Source organism: Fringilla coelebs, assembly GCF_963513975.1.
Source record: "Fringilla coelebs genome assembly, chromosome: 1".
NCBI classification, from domain to species: domain Eukaryota; kingdom Metazoa; phylum Chordata; class Aves; order Passeriformes; family Fringillidae; genus Fringilla; species Fringilla coelebs.
This window is the reverse complement of record NC_140028.1, coordinates 92456168-92481920: the sequence shown is the minus strand read 5'-3', so window position 1 is coordinate 92481920 and position 25753 is coordinate 92456168. Positions and strand designations below refer to the sequence as shown.

Sequence of the window (25753 nt, the reverse complement as noted above, 5' to 3'; positions counted from 1 at the left end):
CTATATCATACTCTTTTTCTAAACAAGTATTACTAGAAAGCTACAATGAAAAGACTAAAGTCCTCCAGCATACAATGCTCAAGTAGAAAATAAAATGTGTGTACTTAACGCTGTTCACAACAGATTTAAGATGTCTTTGCTACTCACGGTTTTGTGGTTTGCAGGATTCCTCATTGCAAACAGCCAAAGAGAACTCAGAGCTACCACAAACACTTAAGAAAAACAGGATCTCCCTGGTATCAAATGGAAATGATATTCTTTTTTTCTCTGACCAGGGGTCATTGAACGTAGATTGCTTATTAGCGGACACATTCTCTAGTGATGAGTGTGCTCAGCATGTGTGAAAGCTGCAGGATCAATTGACTATGAGGTAACTTTTCCTGCAATGACCTTGTTAAGCTGGAGTGCAGCAGATTTCTCACTCACCCTGATGGCTTGCAAAGAGGGAATACTTGGAAATAGGTCTCAAACGTAATGTTGATGCAAAAATTAAAAATGCTGCCTGGCAGGGTACTTAGGGCATTCAGGGAGCCAAACAGGATCAAAACCCACAGATCAGATGCTCAGGTCAACTCATTCCATGAGGAGGATGGACTTGCACAGCTCACTCCACGCTCACTGAGGTTTCCCAAGCTGCACCAGTAGCCCCAGGCAGTCCAGGCTTGGTCCAGGTGAGCTGTTTGACCAGAACTGTTTTGCTCAGCTCAGTGGCTCTGGAAGCTTTATTTGCACATAACCAGAATGCAATGACAAACACAATGCTGCTCTACAACACAAAGTGTCAAAAACCTCTCTCAAAATCTAAAGAAAGGCAACAAAATATGTGATAAACAACACTTCCTACTTATCAGATTAAAGCTCAGTTTAAGAACACACTGCAAGCAATGTCATTTACAACGTCTTCTTTGGCCTCTTTCAGTATATTGCACTATTTCTAAGAAAATAAGCTGGTCCCATTAAAGTCAACGATGCACAGAATCTAAATCACAAGCTTGGTAAATCTCTGTAATAGCTGATGCAATGAGTCTGTAATTGCCACGATTAGATAAGCTAGAGTGGCTGACAGAGATAATGCTAGAGGCACACAACATATCTGCATAGATTATTCCCATCACATACGAAAATTTGGCTGGGATATAATGATTTTGCCAATCCACAGTTCTCCTGAGAATCTTGGAATCTGTGGTACTTTCCTGAAAATTTCAACTCCCAGAGTCATGTTGGTGGGTTTTTTTCTGAGAATTTTTCAGATTTGTTAAAAAAGTAAATTACTGATTGTTATGTATTCCTTGTACAGAAAAGCCTGACAAAAAAAAATAGCCTGCCAACAAACAGAAGAAAATTAAGGGCATGTTTTTTTTGTTTGGTTTTTTTTTTTTTTTTTTTTCTTTTAAAACTTGTGGATTTTGAGTCTTGGCTTATGACCTTCAGTGGTTGCTATAAAAAATTTAATTTTCGATTGATCACCCACCTGATTTCCTAAAGACAGTAACACCTGTTGTTATAATTTACAGGCTGTGCTGAAAGCATCATGGTGGAGCTTCTTGGTTAATTGTCTGTAACTATTTCAAATCCCCAATTTATAAAGTACAAGCACTCTTACTAGGGGATTATTCCTTGCACTGTAGAGACAATGTACTGGTTTTGGCTGGGATATAGTTAATTTTGTTCACTGCAGCTGGTATGGGGCTATGTTTTGGATTTTCTGCTGCTGAGGAGGGCTCACACAGAGTCAGGGCCTCTTCTGCATTTCTGGGAAAGCCTGAGCACCTGCCTGTCAAAGTAATGGATGATTTATTTCCTTGGTTTGCCTTGCTTGCTTGTGCAGCTTTTGCTTCACCTATCTAAGTGTCTTTATCTCAACCCCTAAGTTTTATCCCTTTTACCCTTCTGATTCTTGCTCCCACCCCACTGCAGGGGGATGAGCAAGCATCTCGGCTGCCTGCTGGTGTTAAACCACAACAGCCACATAAGACAGCTCAGCTCCATCTGGGTGTGACACAAACACTAAAAAACCCCTCAACAGTGCCTGTGTTATGACTTAAAACAGTCTCTGCAAGTGGAAGTTTGGATGAAGATTCAGAAAGGTGACAAGGCATGAACAAACCAACAATATGACGAGGTCAGGTGCTGGAAGAACTGGGCACTCAGTCCAGTCCCTGACTCACCAGCACACTCACAGGATGTGTGGAGACCCTGTCATGACAAAATGGCTTGAATAAAGTAATTAGAAATTTTCACTGTGTAAAATGCAACCTCCCCACAAACAGAGTAACAATTGTTTTACTGAGCCAACGCAAAGCTAAGAGATTCCCAGGGAGGTCTCTAAAGATTGTATAAAATCTACAGACTGTATTAAATCCATCTTTTAACAGAACTCTATCACCAGAACATCTTCCCATTCCATTAAAAAACCCAACACTTTTAGAACTATTTTTATGTAAAAAATACTTCTTCTTGTATTAAAAAAGCCTAATAACTCATTGTGAAGTTGAGAGATGCAAGATAGCAGGCAAAAATTCTTTCAGACATGAAAGCAAAATAAATAGCAACAAATAACAAACTTTAATGGCCTTGCAGTGTTCATTCTAATGTAAAAAGACAGATACCAAAGGATCACACTGCAACAAGCAAAATCTTCAGGAAAGCTTTAAATAATCTATCCATAAATGATGACCAATATCACTCAATAGAAAGATTCCTTATAAACTTAATGCAATTTTATCTGATACAGCAAATATGAAAAGAGCATGTAACGCAAAACACTGCATCATTTTAGGAAAAAAAGAAAAGGAAAGATGCAATAACCTGTTCTACCAACCAAGGATCTCAGGTTTTGGCAAGACAGGCCTTCCCACAGCTGACTGACGTTCTCTCCTTTGAATGACAGGAAAGGCATAGAGTGAGTACAAATTACTGCCCAATTTATATTAGCTTTTTTTTTCCTCTTAAAAAAAAAAAAAGATTTGTTGGTAAAAGTGTTTCCTTTGAAGATTTTGAACAGCAGTTTCATTGTTTTTATAAAAGCCCCATTCAGTTCACAGTTCTGTTTTCATTCCTCCGTAGTAAAACATAACAAGAACTGCCAGCAGAGCCAGGCTGACAGACAGGATCTTCAGTCCACCTCCCTCGTGTTGCCATGGCAGCTGCAAAGCCATCCAGGAGCTGAGCCGTGTTTTCACTGGGATCTCAGCAGAAGGCTGTGCTTTCCACTTTGTGCCGTTCTGTGCAGAACGTCTGAACTCCTGTGAAGAAATGCACACATTAGGACTGAAACTGTGTTCTGTCTTTCTGATTGTACATACCAAATACACTCTCCTCTTTGTACTGAGGTTTAAAGTAATGTCCTTTTCAAGACCAACAATTCACCCTGCACTGCATCATCACCAGGTCATCAGTTTTTTGTACAGGAATCTTATAAATGCCATACAAAATCAGTATTTCTAATGAAATTAACTGCCAAGTCAATGCAGCTGTTAGCAACAGCAACAAATCTCCAGACCTCACTGCCATCAGAGACAGTTGTTTGATGATTATTTTTTAATTTGTTTTGCTGCTATCTCACTACTTTCCGATTTTTAGCTTCTCCAAAAGAAATGTCTAACCAGTGATAAAGGCGACCACAGCACTCAATCCTTTGCACAGCAGGGATCTTCTAAAGTCAATCATTGACTCCTGGTGTGCCAGCTCAGTGGTGCTTGAAAATCCTCCCAAAGGGCTTTTCCTTTCCCCTGACCCTCAGGAGGCAGCTGTGCTAAAACACTCACCTTCTCATTCAGCATATTGAATCCCAGCTCCCTGCTGTGCCTGCCATTACCATTCCCAACCTGACTGCAAGCACCAAGATCCCCAAGAATATGATGTCTTTTAACTGCAGCACAAGTTACAGATGTTGCATCACTATTTCAGCAGAACATCCAAGTGAAAAGGATAAAAGGTTCTTTTCTCTCTTTTCTCCTTATTCAGTTCAGCATGGTAGATACTCAAAAGGGAAAACATCCAGTGAAACTCTGATGACATTTGCAAGAGATGTAAGTGGTAAAGGTGTAATTAAACAAAGATGTAACAATGCTGCATCATAACATGCAATATTTCTGCTGATCATTTCTGTTTTCCTCCCTGTATTTGAATAATCTCTTGGGAATTCAATTGAGTTCAGCTAGATTTTTAATTGGTTTGAAATTTTCCAGTTAAAAAAAGGTTTTTGATTAAACCATTTTATTTTTTTCTCTTTCACATTTTGTATAAAATAAATCAAGAACCCAGAAAGTACCTATATGGATGGTCTTGTATTCCTAAGAAACTGAAGCAGGGCCACATGAAAATACAGACCAGATGCCCACTCTGTCTTTTACCAAACATATTTCTGGGCAAACTCAAAGAAATATCAAAGCTCCAAGAAAGGTGCCTGCCCATGAAAGTGTGACAGCACAATTCAAACCTTCTGTAACTGCCTCCTGTTTTCCATTTCAGCAATCAGCTCCATTATAGTAATTGCAGAAGGAAAATAATGATTACTACTGGTTAGGTAAGTAAGCATCAAAGGGGCAAATGACAGCCTGGAGTAAGTGCTGTTCTAACAACTGAGTTATTGCTGACTTAGATCCCAATTCACACAGGCAAAGGGGTTACTGATCAAGTGAACTATGAAATGAGGATGGCTTCTCACACAAAGGCACCTAGAAGAATGTCAACTGGGTAAACAGAGGAAAGGAAACAGGTAAGCACACTGGGGTGTAATTCTCCACAGTGTGAGGCACAGTAACAGCACCACTCCAGAACTCCAGTCTTTATTGTGCAGAACATGTTACCTTAATCAAAAACTGTTGTTAGGTTATTAATTACAATCAATTTCTAAGGTGTCTGAAATTTTAGCACTTGGCCACAGCTATTTTGTCCTCCCAAATCAAAGCTGATTAACCTTTGCCTGAAGATTAAACTGCAAAATGTACACTATTAAGGATTTTTTACAAATGAATCAAAATTCTTTTGCAATTTATTCTTTCTAGACATTTATAAAGCATTTCTTTTCTTTGCAGGTCTCACAAATCTCTGATGTAAGGTGCTTAATTTATGGTAATGATCTGTTTTTACATGTATTGTTGGTACATTAACACTAAGGCTGAAGTGACTTAAAGGAATGAATAAGGATGTAAAAATATCAGTACAACTAAAGTCTTATTTCTTTTGATATTTATTTTTCACTGAATCATGACTTAAAATTTGGCTGTCTACAATCAGCCTATTGACTCCTAATTAAATATTTCTACACTGCATGATAAAATCATAGTTATTTACTCATACAAGACTAGATATCCCTTGGCAAACAGATAAAAAGGGCCAGTACCTCATAAATAATGTTGGAACTTCTCCTCAATGCTTCAGTTCCTATCTACATGTCTAGGGAGAAGACTAGGGACAGCCAGCAAAATGCCACAAACACGAATTGTAAGTTGTAAAATGTTTTGAGAGACTTCTTTTAAGTTTTCTCCTTCACTAACAGTCAAGCACATCAGTGTTTCATGCATTCAATCACGTTTCTGTAACATAGTTTACAGTAGTGGTTTCACTGGCATTTCATTTATGTTATACAGTTTTTCTGTTTTCCAACATAAAACCAAAGAGTCTCATCTCGCTGGTACAATTTTGATCGTGCCTATACTGTTGGGTTTTTTTTGTTACCATACTGTTTTCTTACACTTCTACTGCAACATGCACTGCATATGCATTAGGTAGTGCTGCATACTGCTGGTGGGACAGAATGGCACAAGAGATTTTGGCAAGGTTTACAAATTTCCAGTGGTGGTGAACTCTGCTGGTGAGTTGCCCCAGTAGCATTTCATCTACATCAGCCTGTACAGCTGTGAAATCTGGTTTTTCCTTACTTCATCATATTTCCAATAAATGAGATGACCATACTGATACAGTAAGCCCCCCCATTTTTTTGGTTGTGTTTTTTGTTGTTGTTGTTGTTGTTGTTGTTTTTTTGGTTTTCTTTTGTTTTTTTAGAAAGACAAAAATATCTCAAATTGCAAACTGAAGCGACCCTTTTCTTAAAGACATCACAGCTTACTACTTAAACATGCTGTGTTTCTGTTTGATAATGTACACCTCTTCAGGTAATCCTGCCAAATATTCCCTTCCAAGGAAAGTAAAGAGTGTATTTATCTGATACATGTTTTCTAAGCACTCTTCTCTAGTTTGGCCCAAAATTCTGCCTGACACATGAGTAATACCACAGGCTTCCGTGAAATTTTTCCTCATTATCATCACAGAATGTGCATCTGTAAAAAACCAAAAAAACCCAAAAAACAAAAAAACAAAACCAAAACCAAACCAAACCAAACCAAAAAACCCCGAAAAACCAAAACCCACAAAAAGGTACATCTGACTCCCTGCGACTGAAAGGCTCCTGCAGAAAATAAAAGTCTTTTTGTCCCCATCCTGAGATTGATACAGAGCTTTTAAACCCAGGATAATCACTCAGAGACACCTGCAGGTGGATGCCTCTTGCTCAGAGTCTCTTGTGCTGCTCAGTGACACACAGCACAAGCTCCCCAGGGGCAAGAGAGCTCTGCTAAAAGGACTGCGCCACTGCACCCTCTCCCTCCTGAGTAAGGGCTGAGTGGCCCTTGCCACAGCCTGGACAACTGTGATGGGCCTGTCAAGAATATAAGCAGTTCTTCCAGGCACACAAGTATCCTATAAACAGCTGTGCTAGTGAAAAGCACTCTATATATGACTCTATGCACATTTGGTGTAAAAGACCTCGGTGGTGGTAAAAAATTAATTTTTTGAACTAGCATTTACACTGTCCACTCACTATGCTCTCACTTAATAGAAGGATTAATTCTGAACAGTCCTTATTTGTATCTCTGTCTCTAGATACAATATTCACGGTGCATTAGCTTTCCAAGGAAATCTTTAAGTAATTTCTCTAATATTCTGATCTGATATATCTGTGATATTTACCACATACAATCACTAGTCAGAGTGCAACAGTTCCTTAAGATGAGCTCAGATATCAACTTTTGTAGCTGCAAGAGTTAGAAAGATTACCATAATGATTCATTTCAGTGGAATTTAGAACAAAATTCAAAGCCTCTTAACAAAAAAGTGCTGAGAGGAAGCCCTAAGGTAAAGAAGTTTCAAAAATATGTGTTTGTACTGGTTTCGGTCTTGATAGGCTACAAACTCTTTGGTAGACTTGTTAAGCATTGCTCTCACTAAATAGGACCACAATGAAGGAAAAGGTACTCTGAGATTTAAAATGATATACTATTAATCAAAATGAGGGAAGGAAGGGAAATTACCAAACTGAAATGCAACAGACAGAGACTTTGAGCTAAGCATCTTGTATTTCCACGGAGGCAGCCTTTCATCTTGTTTTGGCAGTCACAAAGTAAACACAAGACTTTGCTAATAAGGTATAATATAAATTATTAAAACTTCTAGTGTATGATCAAATGCATTTCAGATTATTTTCTGAATAATTCTGCCTTGACGACTGCCAGGAGTAATATATTTTGTGTACTCTCACACAGACCCATTGATTGCCGTCTTTCTGAAACTCCTGTCCCAGAGCAAACCACTGTGCATGAAAGAAATATATAATCACATCAAAACCTGAGATTTGGCATCTGTCGATCACAGCCTAGCTTTTTGTAAGATCTCACTTCATGTTAGTCAACAAAGACATAAGATAAACTCTTTAGCTCTGAGCTGAGGTTTTAATAGATTCAAAACATTTCTTACATGCAAATTTCTTTTATGGCTCAGGGGCACTGTTAGAGCTTGAAGTGTTAGCTAACTGCTGTGAAAAACTTCTTGACTGAGCATATCTCAAGATAAATTAGACTTCTGAATTTTTTAGCCCAACCAAGTACATCACACACTTGTACTACTGGCTTTAAAAACACGGACTTTTACATAATCATGCACAACAAGTCTGTGTGACAAATTTAAAGAAAACACGTTAAAATATGCATTACATCTCCTGCTGCACTATTTGAAACTCTGGGCTCTTACTCTTTAAAGGCATTTTTCAGATTTAAAAAAACAAACAGTTACTGAAGGTCACATAGATGACACATCCAAAAAATATGTAAATTGAGTTTCATTGAATAGTTCGGGAAGACACATTTAGTTCTGTACGTATTAAGAGAACTCCTTTGATTTATGACTTTAAAAATTCTATCAGCCTTCTGCAAATGTGGAATGCTGATCTTAAATTACAAAATAAATGGCACAGAAAATATTTTTCCCTAATGGAATTAACATGGTAATTCCTATAAGAAGCATCCCTGCCATCATGTATTCCAATGAATGCCCAGTATGATGCTGTTAAAAGAAAATGCTGTCTACAAGCATGCTTGTGTCAGATGTTATCAGCTGTACACCATTCCTAGGAATTCGCTGATTCCCAATACATGCAGAGTTTACTTACCCATTTTAAAAAATGAGAAACCTTGAGGGAAAAAAAAAAAAAAAGCACCCAGGTCCTTTTGCAAAGGAATTTCATGTTATTTCTTCCTTTTTGGGCTTTGAAAACATCCAGTGATGGACATCACAACCTCTCTGTGCCTTTGTTCCCCTGCTGGAGCCCATTCATGGGAAAATGCTTCCCTTTATATCCATCTGAACCTCTCATTCCAACCCAGGCCCAGCATCTCATCCCTCCCCATGTGCCAGTGGGAGGCTTGTTCTTGTCAGGAGCCCCTCCCTGTGCAGGCACTGGGGTCTCTGCTGGGGTCCCCTGAAGCCACCCCTGCTCCAGCCCCTGACCAACTCCATGATAAGCATCTGCACTCCTTACAGCTCTCAGCTCCTCATTTATGGCAAGATCGCTGCAAGTGACCCAGTCCAGGCAGGTCAGCAATAGAGGCTGGATCATGGTCAAATACAACTCTCCAGGTAATAATGGGAGGCTGTAGGGACTGACTGACCTCAAGCTCATCTGCATTAAACCTGAGAGTTCCTTCCAGCTGTCATCCTTTATGGAGACAATCTTTAACTAGGGCCTTCCCTGACCTGCACAGCAAGTCAGCAAAGTCTGTGTTCTTTCCAGTAACACCTGCATGATCTGTCTGGTTCCTTTGATCAGCATAGAAAAAAAAACTTTTTTCACTACTCCACTTTTACCTTGATTACTACTACAATGATTCCTCCTGTCCATTCTCTTCTCCTCCTACTTCTCATTTCTCTCTGGCAGCATCTGACCATGCAGCCTCTCAAATAAACAAAGGCAGAGATGCCACTAGGAACACAAATTTGTAACGTCATGTCAGACAGAAACACATCTGGAACTTCCTCCTCCTACATTAGCATTAAATTCAAATTTTAGTATTCCTATTTAAGAGTATGAAATGAATTAATTTTTTCTCTGTAAATTCCCACCATTACTGTATGGCTGCACTGGTGTTTTTCTTGGCAGACATTTCCCCGCTCTCTTCCATGTTCTTACCTAAGGGTAAGCCCTTGCCCACCTACTTCTTTTTCCACCCCCAGTCTTTCAGATTATTCCCTCAATCGGCCCTCAAAACTCAAAAAGCACTTAGATGCTAGACAGAAGGCTGAGCAACTGGGGCTTATTAAATAACTTCCTTTGTGATGTACACTTTGAGCAGGAATAAAACAATCAAAAAGCTCAACTAACAAAAGAAACAAAAACAAGAGAAACAACCAATTGAGAAAACACAAGCCAAAAGCCACCTCCAAAATGTTTAAAACACAGTCTTGTGCTGTTTTTCATTATACCCACTTGTTTTACCTTGTTTCTTCATATTTACCTATAAATGTTTCCAGCTGGGACTTGACTCTGTTTTTACATATTTGTGTTTTGTGCTGCTATTAAACTTAGTGACTCAGTATTGTTCCACTACACAAACAATGCACTGTCAAAATAACCTGTCATTCAAGGTCAGACACAACATCTTTAAAAAACACTGTGATGCCTGGGTTCTGAGCTTTATTATTTGCAATGAGGTGTGTGGGGTGTCAATCACTATGACAGAATCAAAGGACATGACAGCCAGCATTCCAGCCAGCACCTGCAACTACAACAGAACTGAGAGATCTTCTAAACAGAAAAAGTTTGCATTTCAAAAATCACAAGTCACCCAAGCAATGACTTGAATTGAAGAATGAACATAGCAGCACAATGTGGACAAATTCAGTATGGGGTTCTGCCACTATTTATCTCCCTGTGCCTAGGACAGGTTTATGAAGGAGATGGCAGGTACTTGCTCTGGGCACTTATCTGGTAATTAGCTTGCTAACAGACAAATCTGTTTCCTAGCGATCACTAGCACAGGCTTCATGGCTCTGAAAATACATTACAGTGAATTACAGGATGTACATTAACTTGTACTAACGCTAGATATCATTTTTCGGTGTGCATACCACAGCCTGTCTTATTAGATACCATTCCACAGAATTCCAGCTTGTTCTTTCTTCAAAAGATCACTAAGATTTTTTTTGGGGGGGGGGGATTTTTTTAAAATAAGAATTTTAAAGTTGTGTTTATAATACAACAATTTTCCTAGTCTGTTTTGTTGGATGATGAAAGAAATACAATATACAAATGTTCAAAGTCTGCTCTACAAGTGAGAACATTAAGTGAAATATGATATGCTTTTTTTACAGCACAAGCTTTCAGAGACCATCACCTCTTTCCTTCCCTTTTAAATCTTGAAACAACAGTGACAATTATGTGGAGGTCAATGGTAGCTACAGGCAAAGACACAAAAGGTTTCCATCAGAAAGAATACCCCAGTAAAATGAATAGCTAGATCTGAAAATGTGTATTCATGTCACAAGAACCACCAACATAACTGAAAGATATTCACATATCAACAGTCAAATGACTAATACTGGTTTTACTCAAGGGACGTTGTCTCTCAAAATCAGGAGAGATTTCAAAGATCTTTCACATACAGCAAAGTAGAATAAACTGATATATGTACATATTCTTGGCTAAAGCCTCCCCCTTAATCCTAGAATATGTCATAATCCTGAATTTATGGTGTTTTCATTTCTTCCTACAGAACCAAGCATTAAAATGGAATGTTCCACAGAGACTTATATAATACAACAACCTCAGAGACAAAGGATACAGCCCTTCTTACACTACAATGTCGTGGGTAATAAACATGGTTTAAAAAGAGCATTTTAAATACTTTGCAATGATACTAGGTTCCAGAGTTTCAAATTTCATTCCAGTAGGTATCTGTAGGATCTATATGCCTCCCTCATTTTACAGGGAGAGAAAAAAGTAAAGAAAATTGAAGCATCTCCAACGCCACTATGCAAGTCAGCAATCGGGTCTCTACAATTCAGATTCCAGCTGCCAACAGAAGCCAACCTAGCCTGTAAAATCTTTTAAGTCTATCAAGTTGAAGTTTTAAAAAGAATTTCTTAAAGCTAGGCAATGCCTTAATATGCAGTCTCCTGACAATTTCTCTTGCATTTATTTTCACAGACTTTTCTGCCTAGGATTAAACACCTCCAGTTCCTGGGAGTACAGATGCTCACCAAGCACAGCTGGAACCAGACCTTGGCAGAAAGAAGCATTTCATGTAAGCCTAAAATTTAACAGTTAATACAGTGTGACTGATCTTGACCAACTTTGTGGGTTCAGTGATAATACAAAGGTTTTCTTTTCACGTTGTCTGTGGCCCCTTTCCCTTAAGTATCCTTAGCTGCTTTAGGAGGTCTCCCACAGTGCCAGTTAGCATACTTTTGAGCACCTGAGGGAGTGTCTGGAAATCTGTGTCTCCTTTTTAATTTCACACTCAGTCAAGTTCAGCTGCAGTTAATGGAGGGCTCTCTCATGGAAACATCAAACAATGGTTACTTTCTGTGATTAGCAAGCCTAACTGCTCTAACACAATCTCTCTATCCCCAGCCACCACAAATGATTCGTCAGCCCTTCCCCACAAGAAAGATTACATGAGAAAAACCTTTCTTGGCTTGCAGTGTATTTTATGCTAGATAATCATGATAGCACCTTGGCACTCTGTCTAAGACATCAAAGAGCCTTAAGTATCCAATCTGCAGGCTGGAACAAATATCTACCCTCAGGAGAGACTTCGTATCATTCAGAGGGTGGTCTGACCAAACTTCTGCAGTTGTACAGGACAGCAATGCCTCAGCAGGGACTTGCACCCTGTCATGCTCAAATCCTGACCATCTGTACCCACTGGACCTCAGTCTTGCCCCACATGGGTGTGGTACATTGTGCTATATCAGGTTGTACCTGATAATTCTGAGGATTAGCTCACAAGGAGAAATTTAGTTCTTCTGGAATTAACCATGAAGTAAAAAATACTAATTTCCTCTTTTTCTCTAATATATCGTCCCCTGGAGTTGTCTTAAATGCTGAAAAGTCAACACTGCAGCTTGCTTGAACTCCTGCTACAAAACTTTAATAATTTAAAGTATCTATTTCCAAGCATCTTTAACTGGCCACTATCAAATCTGTTCTCCAGACTAACCTTCTAGCAGACACTTTAAACATCTGCCTCATCTTTATCAGTGAAATGGGAAGACAAAAGGCCCATTTCAGGAGGATAATGTAAACATAAACTTATAACTGTTTCCTAAGCACTCAGAAATGTAGTTATGGGGGTCACAGGAAAGGTTAGGAAGAAATAAGTAACTCCCTTGAAAGAGAGGTTTAAAAGACATGTAACAACACTAATATTACATGACAAACAATGAAGAGGAAAAATATCTAACAGTAGCTTATTAAATTGGACTCTAGGAAAAATATTTTTACCCAAAAGGTTGTCAAGCACTGGAACAGGGTGCCCAGGGAAGTGGCTGAGACAGTGTCCCAGCAGGTATTTAGAAGATGCGTGGATGTGGCACTTGGGGCCATGGTTTAGTGGTGAGCTTGGCAGGGCTGGGTTAGTGATTGGACTTGATGATCTGTAAGGCCTTTTCCAACCTAAAAGATTCTGATACTAAAGGAATAGAATCAACTCTGTGCACAAAAAATTTGCACATGGACATGTGTGAAAATACTACATAAGCACCTAACAAAAGATTGAAACACAGTACAGCTGGCATTTACACAGAAATGAGGATTGTTAAACTTTCCTCTGTTTAGAAAAGGCTACTGGTCTGTGAGAATACAGCCCATAATATTTTAATACAGTTTTCACTCATGTTTTGCTGTTGCTTTTGTCTCTAGGTGAATTCAAGTATTGACAACAGGTGAATACAAGTATTGACAGCAACTGACCCCTAGACAAGGGGTGTCCTCCAAATAATTTCAATGTCTCTGCCTACCCTAGTAACTTTTGAACCTACTCACTTCAACAGTGGGAGAACACCAAGGGCTGGTAAAAAAACCCTCACCCAAATCTAAATCACTGCTTCTGCTGAGGGAAAGGCCAGACTACAGCCTCAATAATCTATTTTATGCCACCACACTGCTGACCAACCTGTACTCCTGAAACTCCAAAATCACAAGCAGTACTTACACAAATCAGGAGAAGAACTTACAAAAAAGTGAGTTAAACACAAATAAAACAGGGAATGACCTGAAAGTAGCAAACATATAACAGGTGTCTAAAGGGGTGAGAAATACAAGCCCACAGGATGACAACTGAGGGGCTTAATGCAGTCTTTAACAAATGGATGGGTTTGGATTTTAAGATGTTTCATGTCTCCATACTAAAGTTTAACAGTACTGCAACAGTTTTCTTTTATCACACAAGATACTCCCCCAAGTATAATTCCTTCCTTTGCTGCTCTTAAGACCTGCACATCTGGCTTTCCCCTGTGGTTCTGTGACAAAATCTGATTATGCTACAGAATGTTAAGCACTCCTCACTGAAAAAAATAATGAACTAACATTTCTTTGGACAAGAGACACATGAGCTGAAAAAGGAAAAGAATTCCTGTCATTCTCAGCACTACTTCCATCATTTCACCAAATTAAAGTTCTTGTATTTTGAGAAAACTATCTGTGTCAGAAATGGATATTCACAGCTGTCCTTTTTGTATGATAATTATGTTATCTGCACTTATCAGAGATTTTGTATGTGAGAATTGCAAAATAGTTTCCATACGGATAAGATAAATCACAGTCACACTGACTGAAATGACTTAACAATCACATGTGAAGTCATGTCAAAACAAGGATGAGAGTTTAAAAAAAAATCCTCTAGTCCTGATAACAGGACCCTTTCCTCAGGACCAGAAATCCATCTGGTCGATATTATGCATAGGTAGTTTTTGTAGCTATGTGATTTTTCTTGACAAAAAGAGTTTGAGTGTACTGCCTACACATTTTTGTTCCATCAAAAGTACTTTCACAAACATTTCCAAACCACTCCAATCCAAAATGGAGCATTTGTTCAAATTCTGCCACAGTACAGATATATAGATATAGATATATACAGGTATGAAAAAGAATCTATCAATTTGAAAGCCAAGAATAGTGAATAATTTTCTCACATAATACTGTGTCAAGGACCCCTGATTATACTGAGACTAAAGAAAAAGAACAGTAATTTCCATGGGACCTTTTTGTTTTGCATTTGACATCTGGCTCTCTAAGCCAGTCAGGTTTCATTCCTTTCACTATTTATCAATCACACATCCATCTCAGGTTGTAGTACTTGGGTGGTCAAACCTTTTTGAGAGGTCACGTGGGTCTACCAAGAGCCTAGACTGCCATGTCTCGCCAATCTCCCGGCCAGACAGAAATGTGTCACGTAATTAATAGCTACGAGCTCTCCTGCTCCACATGTCACATCTGCTCCCACATACCTGACACTGACCTGGCAGCCCCTGGAAAAGAGGGTGTTGGATAACACCAAATGAGCCAGGTCAACTCTTTGGGTTGTCCCATGCCAAAGGCTGCCCATTTCTGCCCTGGAATAAAGGACAACCTGCTCACACACGTGTGGAGGGGCCTTCATTACAGGCCAAGTCTCACAAAACAGTGTTTCTATTGGAAAGACCAGGTAAACAGGAAAACTAAAAACTGATAGCACAGTAAAATCAACACTCATTTGCTGGATTAAGTTGAGCCAGAAACTTGGGATTAACTATTATCTTATGGGCTGATGAGCTATCTACACCGAAAATGGTCTGCCTTCAGGTCCTTAATTATTCTGTGTGATTGCCATCACCAAGAACAACTAAAAATGTACATTTCTTCTAGAAAATATTTATAAACATTTTTTACATGTATCCTTTTAATTTATAAATGATTTGTTAGCCCTTTTCCACAACAATGAGAAAAATCCATACTATTTCTTTCATACCATGGTGGCATTAATGAATGTGTAGAATAACTTAGGGATTGACTTTATAGCACTGCATTCTATTTAAAAATTACTTCATGACAGTGCTTGTTACCTTAGTGATTAAAAGCTGAAGCACCATTGCAGTACATACTATTTTCCTCATCATAATTCCAGTTTTTTATAATATCTAGAATGGAAGAAATATGTCCTAGGTCATGATTTTATTATTACACCAAATCTGAGTTGTGGTCATGACTTGAGGAAAAGAAATGAAAGTAAATATGCTGGAATTTTAGCATCCCATGGGTTTGAGTTTCAAGCACAGAAAAGCTGTGCTTGAAGCCCTCTGACTCTTTTGAACCTTAAAACATGAACTATTTCTGATGCCAACCTGTGAATCTGCTTTGAGTCAACTCCCTGTGAAAATGAACAAGCTTTGGAATATGTTGTGATGAAGAAGAAAGGCTTAACACCTAAAGGACCCTGCAAACAGATGTAGCACCAATTTTACCTTAGTGGGAACAGAACATACATGGGATTTTACCAATTTTACCTTAGTGGAAACATGTATGGGATATCTACACCAACCCTACAACATCACCACTGTAACCTTTCATGCTAACCTCACTAGATCTTCCAGTCCAGAATTCCTTCATCCCACTGCTGGATCAGACCATTACAAGAGATCCATTTGTAATTTCTGGCTAGAATGGCTGGCATTATAATAAATCAGTAGAAAATCTTTTTGCATTTTTAAGAAGTGTTCCAAGGTCTGAAATAATAAATTGTAGGTGAGGGAACTCTACAAGTAATTTAAATACACAATGGGAAGTAGTCAGAGAAAGGTTATCAAAGATTGGTGTACTGTGCACTAACCACAAGTAAAGCTGTCTTTAACAAAGTACTTAAATAACCAGTAATTTTTGTGTATCTTTTACTTAATGGTCTTTGATAAAGCCCACAGGAACAGCTTGCTTTGGAATTTGCTAAAAATAAGAACTGATCCTAAAGCTTAGTTGAGGAGTCAGGTCCTGTGAAAACTCATAGGCCCTGAGCCAAGTTCCTTAAAAAGAGAGAATGCAATTTTTTACAGTGATTATTACCCCTGTAGTTTGAGAAGACTCCTTAAAAAAATATCTTGGTGGGAGATATTGTAGTAGGAGGGCAAGGGTTTATTTCTATTGTTGTTTAGCCCAGTAAAACTGCAACAACACACTTTAATAGCTAATGGCAAAAGATCTGGAGGGAATGTTAAACTTGACATGGAATACAGCCTGCACAAACACAAAGTTACTGTATGTGACCTTTGAATAAGCAGCAGTTTCCAAGCTTGCTTAGATGCCATAATATTCTGTGGACTGTCTCTGAGCACACAATCATTCTAATGTGTTCAACAGCCACAGTAAGTTCTTTGGATATTCTAGGGTAGTTAAGAGCATATCCTCGGTGGACTAAATTTAAGGCTGTGAAGTACACATTAAATTCACTGAAGGATGGTATTTGAATATTTTAAGATACCTCTTTCTCCAATGTAGCCATCAAATAGAACTTATTACTCAACTGCAATTTCATTTCAGTCTAAGACATAGCCCCTGAAAAAGTGCCTTTGAATTTTTACATGCAGACATCTTCCCCAAATAGAATTTAATATTGTCAAAACCATACAAAATTTGTTTCTTTCTCTTACTGAAAAGCCTTTTCCTCTTTTTCTTACACTTTCTTCTTATCTTATTACCAAACACCACAAAAAACAAACATCTCCAATCTCTAATAAATCTCTTGTAAGTATATTAAAAGCACAAACATAAATCACTTTGTCCAAGTATTATAAAAGTCTGACTGGAAGATTATGATTAAAAATGTATCTGGGTATCCTACTATAACTCACAATTAATCCTAATATTGCAGAGCAGTTCAATGCTTTTTCAATAGATTTGTCAGAATAAAAGAAAAAATTACTTGCAAAATGTATGCATACCTTAGCAATTCTCATTATCATAAAGGGAGTAAGCAAGAACACAAAGGATGATTATTAGACTATTAGAAAGCCATTAATCTACTCAGAATCTAATAAAGATTTTGAACATGTAATAATATTAAAGGATATAGAACACGGCAGTTTACCTTTAACATGGTTTGGTAATTTTTTTGAAATGAGCTACAGTTTTAAAACAATTTTTTAGTTAAAAAATAGCTTAATGTCATGACTGTAATTTTTATTGCCCTTCAAAACAATCTCAAAGGTAATGAATCATATCACTTCAATGGTTTTGGCAACAAATACATTTCTAAGAGGCGGATGTTCAACATTCCAGAACTCTGTATGTGTAAATTCAAACCTCCTACTGACCTTTCATTTGGTGATGGGGAAAGCTGTATCATGAGCTACATGTGCCTTTTTTTATGCTGTCCCTTAATTATAGCTTCAATAAAGGAGGAACAGATAGAAATAACATCGAGTCAAGACATAAATATCTGATACCTCTGACTGTGTATTCTCACAGGGAAAGGAGAGGTAGGGAAGGAATGGAGAGAGAAATACTGCTTAAGTGTGCTTTTTGGTGATCTAAGGAGTATTAATAAAAAGAAAAGGGATGACTAAGTACTGCAAATAGAGATAAAATGTACACATGGGCTGAATATCCTCCAACTATCTTTGCTGGAGAGGTATAAAATTCAGACCTATGATGCTTTTTGTGGACTGGACGTAGATGACTTCCAAAACAACTGAGAAAAGTTGTGGCTGCTATACTTTTCTCCTGAAAGCCAATTAAAATTTTCTGAACATTGGCATATTAAATAATAAAGGATTACCAAAACCAAATGCTATTTAATTTTTCCCAAAGAGTCTGTTTGTTAGAGATCTGATGGAAAAGAAAAAATAGTTTAAAAGGATGTCCTAAATATTACAGGGAGTGTCAAGTTGTTAAAATTACCATGGCTACACATTTCCCTATGCCAACAGAGAGCAGAACCTACTCACTGATCTTGCAGTGCAGCATCAGCAGGTTGAGCACTAGAAATAATACACAAAAATGGCAGAACAATTTTAGCACTTACAGCTTTACCTCTGGAGGCAGAAGGGGTAGAACATTTTTGTTTTAACCTTTGCTTATTTTCCAGAAAATGACTTAGAGTTGAATCCTCCCAGCCATTACTATTTCCATTTATTGCATGAACTGCACAGGATGAAAATAATTATGTATTTTAAGTGAATAAACAGTGACATTCAGCAAAATAACACTGTCTGTTGAGGAAATGAAAAGTATATAAATTAATGTTCAGGTTTTTTCACCTGAAACAGACTGTGGTGAGCATTTGTTTGAAAAGGGTCTATGTAATATGTGTTGTTTCAGCTGAGCTTTGATCACTGTAGTTGAAATTCAGCCCTGCCAGAGGGAGGGGCAGGAAGACAACAGGCCCATTAAATTAAAGACGCCAGGACAAAACTACTTGGTGAAGGTCTTATGTTGGTTCTTGGGCTTGCTGCCTTAAATCACTTCTGTGTATTTTATACCTGCAAGCAGGGTAGAGAAATGTGTTGGATCAACTCTTGCACTACCTTCTGTTCCAGTTTGGGAGCCATCAAATGGCTAAATTAAAATGTTCACTGAATTACAGCAGATAAGGCTGGAAACAAAGAAGTCACCTAGCCCATACCCATGACCCAAGGTGGCTGCTTTCCACCTCAAGTGTTTTGTCACAGACATTGGCTAACTATGTTCCTAAAGATTAGCATTGATTAAAATTTCCCAACTACTACATGGGATTTGAGCCAGTGCTTATCTAAACCCAGCAAGAAAAATTTACTCTGCCCATACGAAAGACTTGACTTGCAAGTTTCAAATTTAAAGCCAAGAAATGGGCTTCCAAGCAGAAGAAAAATTCAAGTCAACTCAATTTCCCAAATGAACCAAGCATGCAGATGTGTAGATCATGAAAATCAGCATCTAAGAAAGAACACATGACAATTTTCAGGAAAAAAAAGAGACTTTCAAAGGTTCCTTTATGAAACATCCATAGGTGGCATGGAGCTCTGCTCTTCAAAAGGAAATACAGCTCTTATTACACTAACTTAATAGTAACCTTCATGAAAGAACTGAAGAAAATGTAAGAAAAAGAGATCAATTGAAATGGATTTTACACCATCTTTTATGACCTCTATTTACAACCAACAGGGAATACAAGGAACACATTAAATAAAACAGATTAATACATGCAAAAGCACTAAGTACTTGTACACTTAGCCCTACAATCAGTTCTTTCAGAGAAATCATTGAACCATAGAATGGTTTGTGTTGGAAGGGACCTTAAAGATCATCTGTGTCCAATTCCCCTGCCATGGGCAGGGACACCTTCCACTAAACCAGGTTGCTCAAAGCTCCATCCGACCTGATCTTGAACACCTCTAGAGTTGGGACATCCACAGCTTCTCTGGGCAACCTGTTCCAGTGCCTCATTCCCTCACAGTACAGAATTTCTTCTGAATATGTAATCCAAACCTACTTTCTTTCAGTTTGAATACGTTCCCCCTTGTCCTGTCGCTACCTGCTCATGAGAAAAGTACCTCTCCATCTTCGTTGCAGATTCCCTTCAGATCCTGAAAGGCCACAAAGTGTCCTCTTTTCCAGGCTAAACAAACCTAATTCTCCCAGTCTTTCCTCGTAGGAGAGATGCTCCATCCCTCTGATCATCTTGGTGGCTTCCTCTGCACTTTCTCCAACAGGTCCACGTCCTTCCCGTGACAGGGACCCCAGAGCTGGATGCAGCACTGCAGGTGGGGTCTCACCAGAAGAGAGGGACAGAATCCCCTCCCTCTCCCTGCTGGCCACTCTGCTTTTGATGGAGCCCAGGATGAGGTTGGCCTTCTGGGCTGCAAGTGCACATTACCTGGTCATGACCAGCCTCTCACCCACCAGCAATCCCAAGTCCTTCTTGGCAGGGTTGCTCTCCATCTGTTCATTCCTCAGCCTGTGTTCATACCAGGGATTGCCCTGCAGCACCTTGCACTTGGTCTTGTTAAACATCATGAGATTCCCATGGGCCCAGTCCTTGAGCTTGGCATTCCACCCTTCAGGTGCAACAACTGCCCCACTCAGCTTAGTGTGCCAAAAAAGGTATCAGAAAGTGGGAGAGAGTTCAACTGAGCTAACAAAGGGATGCTCCTAAGAATGCAAGAGCATCAAGCAGCGCATCATATTTTCATAAAGAATTACTTGAAAATGATCTTACATAGAAAATGTTCCTTTTTCTGTCAGCATGTTTCTCTTTAATAGAAATTTCCCTACATTTCTCATATTGCCCTTTCTTGGACTTTGTGATACAAAGATCCCATTGCAAAGTAGTTTTCTGAGAGAGGTAAAAGGTTCCATATTCTATATTAGTTTATCTTTCTTCTTTGGGAATTCCAGTCTTTCATTAGCATTTCTCTTTCTACGGGTTCTGAAATTTTAAGAAAGATTCCTCTACACACACCTCTATGCATTTTTGGATCTAAGATTTGCTTCCTCATTCTCTTTTTGTCCTAAATCTCTAATCTCTAGTTCCTGTTCAGGAACCAAATTTTCCACCACTTTGAAACTCCAGCACATGTAAAAACTATGCTTATTAATTAACACACATCTTCCACATTTCCTTCCAAGTCCTTGAAGGAAGTTTCCAATAGAGAGATCTTAATTCTGACACGGTTTCTTTCATTTCTGTTCCAGCAGAAGATATTTTCTTACCCCTTCTCCATTTTATTTTGCCTGCAAGTGAAGCACCCTTTCTACCTGAGATCAGAGAGTTTCCTTTAAGCTATGCTTTGTTGAATTTTCTTGCTGGCAGGCTATAAAGAAGTGTTTGATATATGCATCTTTCCTGTTTCTTAACATCATAAAAAAAGGCTGGGTGATGTTTTTCCTCATGTAACTAGAAAATATTTGTGGCTAACTGTAAGACCAGTAACATAAATCTTCTTCATTAGTATCCAGAAGCACAATGCCACAATAACCTACTGCAGCTAAAATGCAGGAAGGACAGGAGAGAAAACAGAAAAAAGCAGAATGACCAAAAATAATTGGTGGCTAACTGAAAATCAGTGGCTCACTCCTCATTTCCTCCAAAGAGCTCAATGACTTGAATAGCTATTAGCTTAACAGGCCAACTGTGGGTATTTCCAAGGCCTAGGAACCACAGAGATGTGCACCAAGATCCCAGACTCACAAAAAGAGACATTGGAAATGGTGGCTCCCAGCAGATGCCATTCACAGAGGAAGTGTTAGACATGGAGAATATAATCACAGAAACCAATGGAAAACAGAAAACTGAAAGACGTGCCTGCATTTGTTTGAAAAGGAAGTCAGTCACAGAGGCATTATAGAAACATGAACTATGAACATAAAATAATTATGACTGGGGATTAAACAGCCTGTTAAATTTTTTTTTTCCTCTTGCCCTAATTTTCCATCTGATTAAAACTTCCCACCAAAGGCCCTCAGACTTATGGGTCTTTGATTCTGGCAATGCATTGCAACTCTGGCAGGTAGCCAGCCTTTTATTTTTATCCCTCAGCCTTTTGGTCTTTTCTTCATATATTTCTCATCTTGCAGTATTTCTTTCCTCTAGCCACAGAACATATGTAAACAACCAGAATTATTTTTGGAGTACAGAAGCATAACATACTCTATTTCTGGTTCTAACAAGAGATCATATTCTTGCAGATTCTTACTTTTTTTCAATTATTAGTTTTGGGCAAACATTTGTCTGTAAACAGGATACATTTATTAGGTATTTTATGCTGCTGAGAAACAGTCAAGATCTCTAAATATGCCCGAATAAAACAAATACAAATATTAAATTTTTTTTTTCTAAATTAGATTACATTTAGACTGTTGACACACACTGCTGACTTTTCAAAAATATTATCCAAAGATAATATACTCAACACTATGTGCATTGCAAACCTACCTCCAAATCCTAAGAGACAAGTTTACCAGAGTGCTTAAGAACATAGAAAACATGCTAAATTGCTTTCTGAATCTCAAAATGCTGAAGTGCACTAATTCTTTGTCAGCTTCAAGCCTACCACAATGAAAAGATGTAACATCTACAGCATTTATATTTTCTTTTTGTTCTTGTGAAACTTAACAGAACTAAACCTGGATCAGAGCTTTGAAATACTTATTCACTGGTATTTGTAATTGCAGTTACTAACTCGTGACAGGTTTGTTTTGTCTGAATGTTCATTTTAAGGTAATTGTCACTACTTTTTAATGTCCAGTTCACATACATCCTATCTCAGATTTACTAGAACCAAATTCAAAACTGCCTTTACATGTGTTCATGCTTTATTGACTTCAACTTTCACCTATATATCCTCTGCAATGTATGCCTTCTAAACATGGTTCTCTCACTGAATCAGCAACTGTCCATTTTAAACCCAAGTAAGTCTACAGTAGATCTGTCAACCGAAATTTCTAAATGTGTTTGCCCTCCCAAATAGCCACCCTGTAAAATTATGCCCTTGGAGACATCACTTCTTTTTGAGTGGCTTTTATAACAAAGTTCATGAAGATTAAAAAAAAATCCTGGCAAATACTTGTGCATTTTACTACTTAGTATGTCCACAACAATCACTAAGTCTGATTGCTTTGACAGCTTTTTAACCCCAGCTGCTGACTCCAAGACTCTTCTGTCCTTCCCATCCCAAATTCTGCCACAGAACTTAACGTTATTGAATGTCAAGACCTTCTACCATCCACTTGGTTCCAGTTTTTTCCTTAAAGAGTATAACTGTAAGACATTCTACATCATTAGTACATTAATGGTTATACATATTAGCTGTGTTCTTCAGACACTGAAAAAGCATGAAATGCTAGAAATACTCTGAATTAATTCTATATATATTTCCCTCCTTACTTGTCACAGACATACAATGTGTGAATATTTTATGGACACTCTAAATTGTCCTTTGTGGTTTTGCATTTTGCATTCCCTCTTTTTCAGTCAAATCTGTTGACTCCAGTTGGCGACCTACTTCTTTTATTTCTGTGGACCAGTTTGCTACCAGAGTCATGCAGCCAAGAAGTTTAAAAAAAGGTCTACAACTGTTCCTTCAGACACACATGTTGCTTGTGGTGCTCACTCTGAATTTGTCAGAAAAAAATTATGGAGGGCAATGTATCAGATGAGAAAGAGAGTGCACAACTGCAGATAAGCTTTGATTTTTTGGAGGCACTTTTCCTCACAGTATCTCTAGAAGTGTCTTCTTGCTTAGGATGAGTTTATGACTTGCTTTGACATCCTCACATGCTGATGCTCTTAACTGATTAATTTCCTTAAAAACTACAGTTTCAAAAGCTTTCACTCTTTCTGTGAGCATTCCTCATTAGGGAGAAGTACAGCTGTGATGGATTTTGAAACACCTTTTACCGTGTCCTATGTAAGTTAATGAAAACACTACTAGTAGAGCAGACTTTAATTCTTGCTCATATGTGTGCACAGTGGAAAATTTATCCAAGGTTTTAGTTTTGCAAGCTGCAGAAAACCTAGTGGAGACACTTGGGACCTTGTTAAAGATCCAAGATATTTTGCTACTTTTGGGAAATCTGAATTCATCAGTTCTGAGTTGCCTCCTTCATCTTTCCCCAACCTGCCATCCGTGCACGTAACAAGCTACAAAAGGCTCACATGACCCTCACATGAGCCCCTTTTATCTTGCTCAAAGCATCTTTGATTGGAACTATGTGTCTTGAGCACACGCAGCAGGAAGTGTTTCCCAGCAGTCCAACCAAACAGAGCAACCCAAATTGCATCTTGCAGCCAGCCAGAAATCCAAGGTAACTTTTGTGGCAAACTGACTTTTTTTTCCCTGAAAATCTGAAGAAAGTTCCTGAGTTTCTATTTATATGTGCAACTTTTCAGGATGAACTTCCCACTAAGAATTTCAGTTAATGTTCTATATATTATACATTGGCCAAGTGTGATTAAAAGCTTTCAGCTGCACACTCTATGTACCAAAGCTGTTCCATTCACTGAAATACTGAGATTCTAGTTTTTTCCATTACACAAAAGTTCCCAACATTTCCAGTGGCCCAATCATATATAAAATACTCCCTTGAAGGAGCACTGGTAAGCACAAATGTAATGAAAAGAAATTTGCCTTATCATTTGCTTGCTGCAGCCATTTATAGGGGAATTCCAGGTACTTGTACCAGGTCCATATCTCAATGAGTCCCTATGGAAATTATCAGTATCCTTGATTTTAATATTTTTACCTCTCATTTTAACATTAAAAAATTCAGTCAAGAGTCTGCTTGCTTGTCTCCATCTACAAGCTTCTGGCAGCACACACTCAGTTTAATGACAATCTTGGCTCTGTTCCAGCAGATTATTTTTAAAAAAACATTCTGATGAAAAAATCAGCTGTGCTTAAATAGCCACATAGTCCAACCAGACAATTTGAAGGTTTTGGCTGTTTTTTATCTCTTACAGACCCTTATCAGGCCAATATACACATACACACAGACAATATTAATGGAGAGCTTAGTAATGTGTTTGTGCCTAAGTGTCATGATCTGCTGAACACATTACAGTAGGTGCATTACAGGGAGTGCATTATTGCTGCTCTGTGTTTCCACAGCCAGCCTTTTCAAGAGACCAAGGAGCTTAGCTTAACACTGGTCACCTCAGGTATGCCTTGATGATGTATTTTAAATGTGCCTGCTTAGAACATAAACAAGGACATGTATATACTTTAATACTTATCAGCAATTTACTGTAAAAGCAGTAAGGTGGCTGATAAACTGCCAATTATCCTTCTCCCATGTGCTACATATTTGTTGGAGATCCTAACAACAGTGCTGGAGAAAGGACATCAAATGATGCTTAGAAATGTGATACACATTTTCATTTCACACTCCATCAGTTTTTACAACTAGAGCTCCATGAAATGTATGAGAATACTTGGCTAACAGCCATATCTACTGAGCTGTAAAATAAGAATCAGATCTCTTTTAAAAAGAGTTTCATTTTTTTTACATGACTAAATCAGATGTTGACCTTTTTCCAAAGTATATTGTAAATATATTCTGCACCTCTACCCATCAATTAATTTTGAATCTCTGAATAGTGTTTAGACCTGTTTTAACAGATATGTAATCAATACATATTTTTTAAAAACAGCTTTGTAAAAAAAAAAAAAAAGATTCATCCTTCCACTAAACTGAAATATATAGAATTATATAATTACTGGTGTTTAATCTTTTCAATTCTAGTATGTTCTTTACCCATCTTGCATCTAGAAACAAGAAACAAGTGTATTATTGCCTTTATAGTCAGCAAAGTAAAGCTACGAGCATCAGCAAAAATATATTTTGAATTCAGATTTCAATCTGTCAGAAAAGATTAAAGCTTCATGCATATATAAATGGGAACTATAAAATGATAACAGATACATAGCATGGAATCATTTTGCTTGAACAGCTGTGGATTTGCCAGTGTAGTACAGC

At 38.1% G+C, this 25753-nt stretch overlaps 1 protein-coding gene across 1 annotated transcript in view; it reads right to left on the bottom strand.

The window, feature by feature from the left end:
• Window positions 1-2546: 2546 nt before the first annotated feature.
• Window positions 2547-25753, bottom strand: part of CDKAL1 (CDKAL1 threonylcarbamoyladenosine tRNA methylthiotransferase) — a 378616-nt gene continuing 355409 nt past the window's right edge. Inside the window, exon 16 of the mRNA XM_084207700.1 lies at window positions 2547-3245. Within this exon, the coding sequence (XP_084063826.1) occupies window positions 3039-3245 (207 nt within the window). The 3' untranslated portion in view covers window positions 2547-3038. The remainder of the gene's footprint in view (window positions 3246-25753) is intronic.